This window comes from Otolemur garnettii, unplaced genomic scaffold, assembly GCF_000181295.1.
Source record: "Otolemur garnettii isolate 467f Iridium unplaced genomic scaffold, OtoGar3 scaffold00010, whole genome shotgun sequence".
NCBI lineage: Eukaryota > Metazoa > Chordata > Mammalia > Primates > Galagidae > Otolemur > Otolemur garnettii.
The window spans coordinates 1,990,991-2,002,583 of record NW_003852405.1 but is presented as its reverse complement, the minus strand read 5'-3'; the positions used below and the strand labels follow the sequence as shown (position 1 = coordinate 2,002,583).

Below are 11,593 nucleotides of genomic sequence, written 5' to 3'. Positions count from 1 at the left end.
GGCTGGATTCAAACCTGCCAGCTCTGGTGTATGTGGCTGGCCCCTTAGCTGCTTGAGCTACAGGCACCGAGCCTGTCATTTGGTTTTTCACTCATTTTCTGCTAGGAGGGATCCAATGCTCCTAAGTGGAGAAGGAATAAAGGGAAAAAAATACATCTTGCCGTTATTGTAATGGTAATTGAAAACTTTTGTTGTTATTATTACCAAAAAGCAAAAGTTTTACTAGAATCCTTGAAAAAGAAAGTAATGTTATTCTTTTATTAGTCAGGAGCTTAGCTTGGATTGTCTTTTTAAAATTGAAAAATTAACTAATCTTCCCTCAATTCCAATTCTGGAATCTCACTATGTCTATACTAAGGTAGCAAAATAACCTGAAATTAGACCAATTATTGGAGAACTCATTTTTCAAAAAAGAAAAAGACGAAGTTCAAGGTCAGATGGGCTTTGGTGTAAATTCACTCCCCTTTGCTTTCCAGCGCTGGAAATGATGAAATTGTTACAGGTCTCAGTTTCCTTATCTGTAAATGAGGGTAAGGCCTATTTTATAGGCTCACCGGAAGGATTTTAGGAGGTAATATCTGTAAAACTGGAGCGTTCTGGAAGACCACAGTGAGCCTGGTGCTCCAGGAGGTATTCAGTAAGTGTTGGTTCCTTCTCTCCTGCCCTTTCTCCTAACTTCTCCCTTCATGAAGACTGTCCAGCAAGACTTGTCCTTTGGTGAGATTATTCAAATGTCACTGCTGAATCCTCAGTTTGATGGTAAGGTACAAAAGAATCTCTGAGTGATTTAGTCACTGTTTTCATTTACTTTAACTGGGTGTGCCCCTGATCAATAATTCACCTTAGGGGCACCAGACTCACTTATTTGGGTCTGAGTTCTTTGTAAGAAGAATAAGTTACTTTAGTAAGTGTAGGGAATTTGAAAGAACACCATCAGAGTCCATAAAACCAAAGAGATCAGTGGGGAGAGATTGGCTCTGGGGGGAGAACTTTTCTCCCTTATGCTCGGCATTAAGATTATCACTAGCAGGCAAGTCAGCACCAAAGTGGAGCCTCATCCTTAAACTGGGAATATTATTCCGAGATCCTTGCAAAAGAGATGCAGAGGTAGGAGGAGGAAGTGGTGGAGGGCAGCCTCAAGTAATGCAGCTCCAAGAGGAGGAGGCCTGACTGGGTGGCACCAGAACCTCTAGAATTCTCCCTTATCTCAGGGCCTCATCTTGCCTTGGCTGTTCTTTATAACCAGTTTGTTCATCTTGGAGTCTTGCACTTGGTAACAGGAGTGGTCTCGATTCTTTCCCTCTCTTCCCTCTGGCTCAGTCACTTGGCAGTTAGAGAAGAAAGCAAATCTGGTGAAGGTGAAGGGTTAGGAGCCATGGAGGGGGTAAGGGGAAGATACTTTTCTCTTCTTCTGCATCAGAGGGCACAGAGCTACTCCCTCCCTCCTCAGTGCACATAGCAGAGATCTGTTCTTTAGCCTTAATAACTCTGTGATACAGGGTTTCATTGTTGTCATTTGTTTCTTTGTGTTGATATGACACCCCTTTCTTGATGTGAATTCTTGAGAACAGGAGCAAGGTATTATTCATCTTCGTATCTCCAGCAACAGAAACAAGGAAGATGCTCAATAAATGATGGCCAGGCATAGCGGCTCACACCTATAGTCCTAGTACTTTGGGAGGCTAAGGCGAGAGGAGGCCAGGAATTCAAGATCACCTTGGGCAACACAGCACAACCCTATCTCTACAAAAAAAATTTAATAATTGGCTCAGCGCCTGTGGCTCAAGTGGCTAAGGCGCCAGCCTCTAAGGTGGCAGGTTCGAATCCAGCCCGGGCTCGCCAAACAACAATGATGGCTGCAACCAAAAAATAGCCAGGCGTTGTGGTGGGCGCCTGTGGTCCCAGCTACTTGGGAGGCTGAGGCAGGAGACTCCCTTGAGCCCAGGAGTTGGAGGTTGCTGTGAGCTGTGAGGTCATGGCACTCTACCCAGGGGGAGAGCTTGAGGCTCTGTCTCAAAAAAAAAAAAATTAATAATCACCTGGGTGCATGGTACATGCCTGTTATCCCAGCTACTTGGGAGGCTGAGGTGGGAGGATCACTTGAGCCCAGGAGTTTGAGGCTGCAGTGAGCTCAGTGAGTTATGATCCTGTCACTGAACTCCAGCCCTGGTGACAGAATGAGACCTTGTCTCTAAAAGAAAAAAAAAACGTGTTGAATTAATGAATGAAGAGGAAATAACCCTGGACAGGGAATCAGGAGAAGTGAATTCGAAGCCTGGCTTTCACATTCGCTATAATTAATGTGACTTTGGGAATTACTTAATCTTTGGGGGCTTTAATTTCTATCTCTGTGGAATGAGACCACTGGGCTTGATAATCTCTGAGTTCCCTTTAGTTTCTCTGCTCTGTGAACCTGTTCGATTCCCCTCAAATTTTCCTATTTGGCATTCACATAGCAAACTATCTGTTATCTGGCTCCAACTGGTTGTGTAGTGCTCAGATTTAAACATATATTCTGGTAAATAAAAAAATTAGCATGTAAGATGTTTAGAGATTCCTGACTTTAAAACAATCAAAATACAAAAGTTAATACTGAAGCCATTATGGGTGTATTGTGTCCTCTCAGGAATTAGAAAGCAGGGTTCAGGGTTGTCAGAACCTCAAGACTAACATTTAGACGTAGCAGAACTTTTGGTGATGATGGAAAAGTTCTATAATCTGTGCTGTCTACTATAATACCTTCCAATCGTATGTGGCTATTGAGCACTTAAAAAAATAGGACTACTATGACTGAGCTAAAATTTTAATTTAATTTTGTTTTATTTATTTTTATTTTTTTGAGACAGAGTGTCACTCTGTACCTCTGAGTAGAGTGCCATGGCATCATAGCTCACAGCAACCTCAAACTCTTGGGCTTGAGCAATCCTTTTGCCTCAGTCTTCTGAACAGTGGGACTACAGGCATGTGCCACTACACCTGGCTAGTTGTTTTAGTTTTAGTAGCAACAAGGTCTCACTCTTGCTCAGGCTGGTCCGGAACTCCTGAACTCAAGCAATCCACCTGCCTTGGCCTTCCAGAGTGCTAGGATTACAGGCATGAGTCACTGTGCCCGGTCAATTTAATTTTGTTTTAATGAATTTAAATTTAAATAGCCATGCTTAGCTAACGGCTCCTATTTTGGATACTGAAGCTCTAAAGTATAAGCTCCATAAGGACAGAGATTTTTTTCCCTTTTGTTCACTGCTAAATAATTATGCCTATGACACTGACACTAGTACAGGACATAATAGATGCTTATAAGTGTCACTTTTTTATACATGTTCAGGAGTGCCTGTCAAGAGAGTGTTGGTGAAAAGAGGGCACTATGACTGACCGTTCACTGTCCCCAGGTTATGAATACTTTTTCAGGGAAACTCTAAGAAGCCATTTACTGACTAACTGCCAATGGGTAAATTTATATCCAACTGTGCTTCCTAGAATGTGATACCCTAACTGTGTCCAGTCTGGGCACCAGAAGCTGAGCAGAATAAAGAAAACTTCTAAGAGGAATCAGAGAGCCACAGAGTTGACAAAAGATTAGAGAATTCCTGTGAGGAAAAGCTAGAGAAGTTCTACTGTGGGGCCAATGAGGTCTGAGTATGTAAAGAGTGGTGATGCAGAGGCTTCAAGAGACTTCTCTCCAGCTCTGTCAAGAAGGTGAGCAGACAGGGCTCTAAAATTCTCCATAATCTAACCCACGTGAGGTTATGTAGTCATTGGAGAAAGGTTATGCTGTCTACTTTCCTGGATATTTTTAAAAACGGAGACAATTCTCATTGGTCTGGAATAAACCTCCTGGAAACAGAAAGGTGCCCATTCTGACCTTTAGAGAGAGGTCAGTAGCTCCAGCATGGAGATCAGCCAGGCCAGGCAATGCAAGGCAGGGCAGTGGCACCGGACACCTCCCAGGGGCAGAGCACAGCTGTTGGCAAGCCCGGCCAAGAGCACACTGATAACATTACCCTCACAGAATGAGAGAATCCCAAAGCTGGAAAAGGCCTCTAGATTACTCCAACCCCTTAGTTTTACAGAGGAGGAAACTGAGACTCAGAGGGCAGAGTGACTTATCAGAGGTCACCTGGCTAATTAGTTAGTGACAGTGCCAAGAGTAGATCCAAGATTTTCAGACTTCTAATCCAAAGCTCTTTTCACTTTATAGCACTAACAAGCATTAGCAAAATAAAGTGCATACAACTCTAGTCTAGATTCTGGATGCAGGATGAGGGTGTAGATTAGCTGTCTTCTGGGTGCTTAATTTTCAAGGCACTGAGTCACCGAGAAACATACAGAAGACGAACAATTAACAAAATCAACTCACTGCTTAAAAATAATGATTATGTTGTAGATAAGCCAAAGGTAAGTGCACAGGAAACCGGGCCTGAGCAGGTGATGTGGGAGGACAAGAATTTCCACTTTCTCGCCTCCTTTTCTAACTAAAGCCCGTTTCCCAGAAAGAAATTTGAAAATCGCAGGATGAGAAAATTTTATTTCACTCAAGACAGGAGGTGTTGTAAAAATGTGATGAAAGGTGGAGGAGAAAATAATTTGAGTCATCTGAAATGCCTCTGGTTATTAACACTGAGAAATAGCAGCATCAACAGATGACAAAGGGAAACACCAGTGGGGAAATAGTAGAGCTCGATAAGGGAAGTGGAGGGTAGTTTTCTCTGGGCTGGAGCCAGGACTGTCAGCGTTGGCCCAGCCAGAGCTATTGCTGGAAGGAAATGTGCCTTTGGGGGAAGAGGAATTTAGCTGGCCGTGCTATGGGACAGCAGCATGGCCCCTCTGTGGAGGCTTGGTGTCCCCTCAAGCTATACCTGCATGGACGCAGGAGACCACTGGCAGTTAGCAATAAGGAAACAAGATTAGAATGCTAGTTCAAAGGAGAAATGAAAAGCATTTCAGATGAGCCTGATCCAGGTTGGCACAGGGGAATCTATTTCTGAGGGTTCCTTTCCCTTGTGGAGGAAATTCAAACCTAGCTTTGAGCCAGAAGTTTTCAAAAGCCTCCCTTGCAGAGGTTTGGTGTTCGGCATCATCTTAAGGAGGTTACCTGTGGTCCCCAATGTCGTGCCCAATGGCAAGACCTGGAAGCTGTTTATTTCCCGTCTCTTCATCTCCCTGCCTCTCAGACACCTCAAAGTCACCCTTATTCATTTGGCTATTTGGTCCAGCACACTGTGCAATGAACACAGCTCCCTGAAACAGTGAGTCTCTGCCCAGGAGGGACTTGATTAAAAAGAATCCTCAGTTCCTCCAATTCCCATCCTCAGTATCTGCACCTGGTGAAAGTGAGGGGGTGGTTCATTACCTTGGCCAATTGAGGTATTCTGACTCTCAAAGAGGCTCCACTCTCTCTCAGCTCTTTGCTATTTTCGCCTTCGGGTCCTGCGGCTCCTATAGCGGGGAGACAGGAGCAATGGTTCGCTGCAACAACGAAGCCAAGGACGTGAGCTCCATCATCGTTTCATTCGGCTATCCCTTCAGGTGAGCCTGAATTGGTCCCGACCCAGCACATTCTCTTTCTCTGGATTGGCAGGATCTGCTTGGTCTCTTCCTCCTCCAGAAATCTAAAGACCAACTTGTCATGTGCCACTCCAGATTCAAATAGAATTATAAGACTTGGGTCCTTTCTGCCCTTTAGCAATTTCAGACACAGTGACCAGAGAAAAACATACGGGAAACACGGATCATTGTTATAACAATGTTCCAGTCCATAGACAGCCAATAGCAGGTCACGTTGAAACCATGTGAATCCATGCAGTTTGGGATGGAGGCATATAAGGGTCTGGGTAAGTTGGACAGGTCTGCAGGCTCTCAGCAGGCTCTCAGCAGCCTCTGCTCTGCCTCAAAAGGAAGGAAGCTTAGAAGTGCTTAGTTCCTAAAAGGTTGATGTAGGATGCTCACTTGGTAACACCAGAATACAAGAAGGTATTGACCAGGAGGTAGAAAAGAATCGTCTTTTCTGGGTGTTTGGGAGCATAGGAAGTAGGGAGCTTAAATGTTCACAGGAGAATGGGGACAGGGCTTAGCTTTTCAAAAATGTTTGGTATCAGCACCCAAGTTAGATTAACCATCCCTTTATATAACGTACTGTTATTTTTCTCTTTATTTTTCCAATTTAGTTTCATTAGAGAGCCTAAATAAGGCCTGAGAATTAGTAATTCCAACCTTAACTTGGCCATTGTGGCCTGTGCTTTCTAGTGGCAGAATAAAGCTGATCTGCCTGGTAGTTCAGCTACCAGAAATAAAAGAATTGCATATATTGTGGTGGTGACCTAAAGCGCCCTAGGGATACTTGAAAATACACGTCTAGGCAGGTGGATGAGTGTGGGGTAGTGGCTGATATTTGGCTGGAATCTTTGGGAAGTGCCTATATTGACTGCAAGGATCCCTCCTACATGACCCCTTTCTTAGCTCTGGAAGAGTCTCAGGGTGAGAACTAGAGCAGGAGGACTAGGGCAAGGAGAGAGAGGATTACTCAGGATATCCTCCCCTGCCCCCTTCAGGTTGAACCGGATCCAGTATGAGATGCCCCTCTGTGACGATGACTCCACCTCCAAGACCATGCACCTCATGGGGGACTTCTCAGCCCCTGCTGAATTCTTTGTGACCCTTGGCATCTTTTCTTTCTTCTATACCATGGCTGCCCTCGTCCTCTACCTGCGCTTCCACAAGCTCTACACAGAGAACAAGCGCTTCCCGCTGGTGGTGAGTGAGCACGCCAGAAGAAATGGGGTGGAGAAACTGATGTTTATTAGCGGACTGAGGTTAAAGGAGGACATACATGGAGGCTTCCTTGGGTCCCTGGCACAGAGAAATATGGAACCTCTGCCTCTATCAACCCCTTGTCACTTGCTCCTGCTCACAGGAGGCACAATAGCAGCATAAAGAAGCAAGCTCTGGACTTAGACTGCCTGGATTCAAATCCAAGCACTATCTCTTACTAGCTGTGTGATCTTGCACAAGTTACTTAGTCTCTCTAAATCAGTTGCTTCAACTATAAAATAGGGATAAAAGAATACCTGCCTCATATTTTTTTTTATTTTTTGGTGATAAAATGAGAATGCGTGTAAAGTATCTGGTACATAGTTAGCCTCAATAAGTGTTAGCTATTCTTCTTCGTTAGTCTCTTCCTGTTCCAGTCATGCAGGGTACGAGGGGTGCCTTTAGGGGATCTCATTTGCTTTCTGTCCTCTGCCATCAGTTGTTGCCAAGCAATGATGATCAAAGGAAAAGCTGGGAGTTTGGGCCCCATTCTTGGGGAGTATGGGTATGCGTTTTGGAATGAGGCTGCCCAGCTGACACCGTAGCACATTGGTATATTGTTGCCTGACCTTGGATCTGAGGGCCTGGGTAGACTGAGTGGCAGGACTGCTTTGGTGGCAGTGAACAGGTTCCTCAGAACACACAGGGGCCCCTGATTCCCCTGATGACTTGGACTCTAGATGTTGGGTAGGATGTGAAGAGACCCCCACATTCTGTAACATGGCAGAGGAAAAGAGGAAAAGAAATGGCGACCCACAGGGCCTTTCTGAGTGTGTTTCCCATCTTCTGGCCTTCCCAGGACTTCTGTGTGACTGTCTCCTTCACCTTCTTCTGGCTGGTAGCTGCAGCTGCCTGGGGCAAGGGCCTGACTGATGTCAAGGGGGCCACACGGCCATCCAGTCTGACGGCAGCCATGTCCGTGTGCCACGGAGAGGATGCAGTGTGCAGTGGCGGAGCCACACCCTCCATGGGGCTGGCCAACATCTCTGTGGTGAGACTTGTGGCCACTAAAAAGGTCTGGGGAGTGGGGCAGATTATCCCAGCTGCCCAGGCCTATCCCAGATGGCAGGTGCTAAGAGAAACAGAGAGGATGTTCCCAGAGCTGGTATCCCCTGCACCTGCAGCTGGTGTCCACCCTGCACGTGATGCTGGCTGCTGGCCCCTGGCTGACCCTGACATGGCATTTTGAGATGAGGGAAACCCAAGAGCCATTCAGCCTCTTGCGTCTTCCTCCCTCTGTACGCTGCTTCTCATTTCCCTCTTTGTCTCCCCACGTCGAGGCATGCTTTCTGTGCTGCCTCCCACCTGTCCTGCTTGTTTTACACTATGCGTGTGTGTGCACATGTGAGCATATGCATGGGGCATAGGGCTGTGGCTGAGCTCCAAGCTGAGAGCATACCCAGAGTGAGTAAGAAAGGGCTCATTGCTGCTTAGGCCTCCAGACTAGAAAGGGGTTTTGGGGTAAGGGTAGACCCAACTGGTATGTGCATGTTTGGTCATCCAGTTGTTAGAAGCTTGAGATGAGTCCTTATCATTGGTAAAGAGCTAAGGCCTTAAGCTTCTCGAATGCTACGTGTCATCCCAACCACTTTAGCCCTGAAAATGACTTGGATCACCAAAGGCCCATAAGTGAAATGTTTAATGGCTGGCATACCAGGAAGCCTTCTAGAATGTGCTAGAACCCTACTGATGGGTTTTTCTAGCCAACATTTTATTGTAAAAATTTTCATACATACAGCACAATTGAAAGTATTTTACAGTGAACGCCCATATACTCACCACCAAGACTCTCCATTAGCATTTTACTAGACCTGCTTTATCACATATCTGTCCACCTCTTCCTCCATCTGTCCATCTTGCTTTTAATGCATTTCTACATTAATTGGAGACATCAGTACACTTACTTTTCTTAACCCCTTCCTGCTGTTAGGTTTTTAAAATATTTTGAATGAATACTTGACTATGGCCTGGGCTGTGTCCCTGGTCCTAGGGAAGAAGCACCTCGGACAGCTCCAGCCAGCCCACCTGACAGAAGGTGCTCCTGACACAGCCCCACCTGTGCAGTGACAAGCACTGCCAGCTGACCCTTGGCTCCTTGCTATGCTTTGCATGGTGCTCTTCTGCTCCAGGGCCAGACTATGCTAGTGGCCAAGCTATATGGTAGATGCATGCTATGGACAGAGTTAGACATTTTCACTAGGGATTCCCTTAACAGGTGATGGCCTTGAACCCTGCCTCTATAGCCAGTTTTTTGTCTTTTGGTCTTTCTAGCCTCTGTGCTTTTTCTCTGTCCTCCTCTGCTACCTCTCCCTGCACTAGGAGAACTCCCCTCTCTCCGTACCCATGATGTCCCCCGTACTATTCTCACAAACTCCTCTGATGTCTTTGCAGCTCTTCGGCTTTATCAACTTCTTCTTGTGGGCTGGGAACTGTTGGTTTGTGTTCAAGGAGACCCCATGGCATGGACAGGGACAGGACCAGAGCCAGGGTCCCAGCCAGGGTCCCAGCCAGGAGAGTGCAGCTGAGCAGGGAGCAGTGGAAAAGCAGTAAGCAGCGGCCACCTGGCTACTCCCGAACTGGACAGCACCTCTTCAACAACCTCCGGCTTCCAGGACCTCCCTCTTCCTCCTCGTCCAATTCCCCTCCCCCATCTTCTGGGCTTTGAGTTTTGAGACACTGATGGGCAGGTGTCAGCTGCTGGAAACCTGGGCAGCCCTCCCAGTGGCTTCCTATCCCTCTTCTTGCTGAACTCATGGATAACAGGAGCTCAGTGCTTCTTATCCACTGCCTGGACCCAGGAATATTACTTGGGGTCATACTTGTGCCCTCACAGTCTCCAAGAACCAGCCTGTGTTGCAGGTGAGGGGTAAGGGGCAGAAAACTGGAGACCTGAGACTGGTCCCTAGCAGCTACCTTTATATCAACCTGTCCAGCTTCAATAATAGTGGTGGAAAGAGAAATCAGTGGGTAGCCTTCCCCCATAGTCCCTTGTGTGGAGGCCCCAGCAGTGGCTTGGCCTCTCCCCAATGGCTGTCATCTAGTCGCTGTGTCTGATCTCCAGTCAGCCCAGGGCTTAGTGTATTTCCCACTGTCTTCTCTGGTCTTTGCTTGCCCACAGAGTCGACCATGTGTGGACAAAGGGTACCCAACTGGCCTAGAAAACAGCCCTTTAGAGGGTCCTGATGAAGCTTAGACTCAGCCAGGAGCAGATAAATTGCAACTGAGTTGCAACTTCAAGAAACCAGAGGCTGCCAACTTGCAGAGTTTCTTATATCCCTTCAGTCCTCCCACCCCCTAGGCTGGGGCACTTTCCACCAACACTCTAAACTCTACTTATGCTAGAACCCCCTACTTTACTCCCTGTCCTTCTTGGGCTTGGTCTCACACTTGGGACACAATATGTGGGGTGTAGGACCTTCCCCCTGCCCCCAACCTCTCTGTCCATCTCCCTTTCCCAGCCTCATGAGTTTGAGGCATTCAAGATCTATTCTGAAGTCCAGGCCTTCCTTTTATTCTTATGGGGCCAGAGAGAAGCTTGGTAAAGGCTCAAAGGACCTTCATGGGGCTACATTGCCTCAAAGCCCCAGGACATAGATGGATGGCCCCATTTCTTCCTTACTTCCGGCACTATATTCTTTTCCTGATCCTTCTTTAATACTTGCCCTTCTTATCTTTACAAAAGGATGTGCCCTCTCCTTTTGCCCTACTATTCTTCCCCAGCATCCTCATCTCTCCTAGCCCCTATCCTCTCCCCAGTCCAGGACAGGCTGATGATATTGGTGCTTCTTCACTTTGGGACCCAGTTCCATATTTGTCTTTGGTGTGTCTCCTCTTCTTGATACTTCCTTTAGTCCCTCTCTGGACCCCAAGTCCTAAGAGTCAGTGCTACCTGGGCAAGGACCATTATTTGCCTTCTACCCAGCTCAAAACATCTCAGTCTTCCCTGGCCATAGGGCTGCCCAGGAAGGATAAAGAGGGAAGAATCCAGCCATTTTCCAATTTAGTGCCAACCAGCCTGCTTAGCATCCCAAAGGTGACTGTGCCCTGTGCCAATGTCTCCTCAGGACTGAGTCAATCCTTTCAACCTCTTCATCTCCCTGAACACCACTCATAGTGACATGTGTATTACTGGGGTACCCAGGGTTTGGATCTTTGACTTCAAGTCAGTCATTTCCTGTTTGTATCAGTTTTCCCACTTGACTGAGGAAGTGTGAAATTTATATCCCCAAACGCTCCAGAGTCCTTCAGAGAAAGAATTAAGTTTGGGGTTTTGTTTTTAGATTTGGGGGAAGGGATTTGAGGAGGGAAGAAAGGAGATGGGGTAAAAGTGTTTCTAAGTTTGAAATGCTCTCTCTGTCCTGATCTGTCCCCATGGCTACTCAAGGACAAGGCAGGACAGTTTTGTTTATGGTTCCAGAGACACAGAGAACAAAGGGGTAACCTTCATTTGTCTTCAGGCCAGCCCCTGTAGGGTCTGTGAGCAGCTTCTACTAGAACTTTGTTTGGATTCTATGTCTGCATTTATAATTCATTCAAAATATGCTGGATAAAGTGTTATGATGTGGGGACTGAAGTTAGCAACTGGTCCTGAAAGGGGAGTATATTCTTATTCACTCCTGCCAAGGACTCCCAGCCCAGAACTCTCCCTAGAGCAGAGAAGGCACTTTCTCCTTCTCTTCATGAGGCTATCTTGTTCTCAGCCAGAAAAGCCTTGATTTAGGCTACAGTCGCTCTCTCCATGGACACTTTAAGAGGAAAGGCCACTTCACCTCATTACCTCTAGAGG

General features: G+C 46.6%; 1 protein-coding gene across 3 annotated transcripts in view; it reads left to right on the top strand.

The window, feature by feature from the left end:
- Nucleotides 1-10,067, top strand: part of SYPL2 (synaptophysin like 2) — a 12,998-nt gene extending 2,931 nt beyond the window's left edge. Inside the window, exons 3-6 of one of the 3 annotated variants that reach the window (XM_003784067.2) lie at nt 5,402-5,526; nt 6,549-6,750; nt 7,607-7,798; nt 9,199-10,067. In XM_003784067.2, the coding sequence (XP_003784115.1) occupies nt 5,402-5,526; nt 6,549-6,750; nt 7,607-7,798; nt 9,199-9,357 (678 nt within the window). In that variant the 3' untranslated portion in view covers nt 9,358-10,067. Of the gene's footprint in view, nt 1-5,401; nt 5,527-6,548; nt 6,751-7,606; nt 8,026-9,198 lie in introns of those variants that run through there. The other 2 variants (XM_012801676.1, XM_012801675.2) reach the window with 2 other exon arrangements.
- The last annotated feature ends 1,526 nt before the right edge of the window (nt 10,068-11,593 follow it).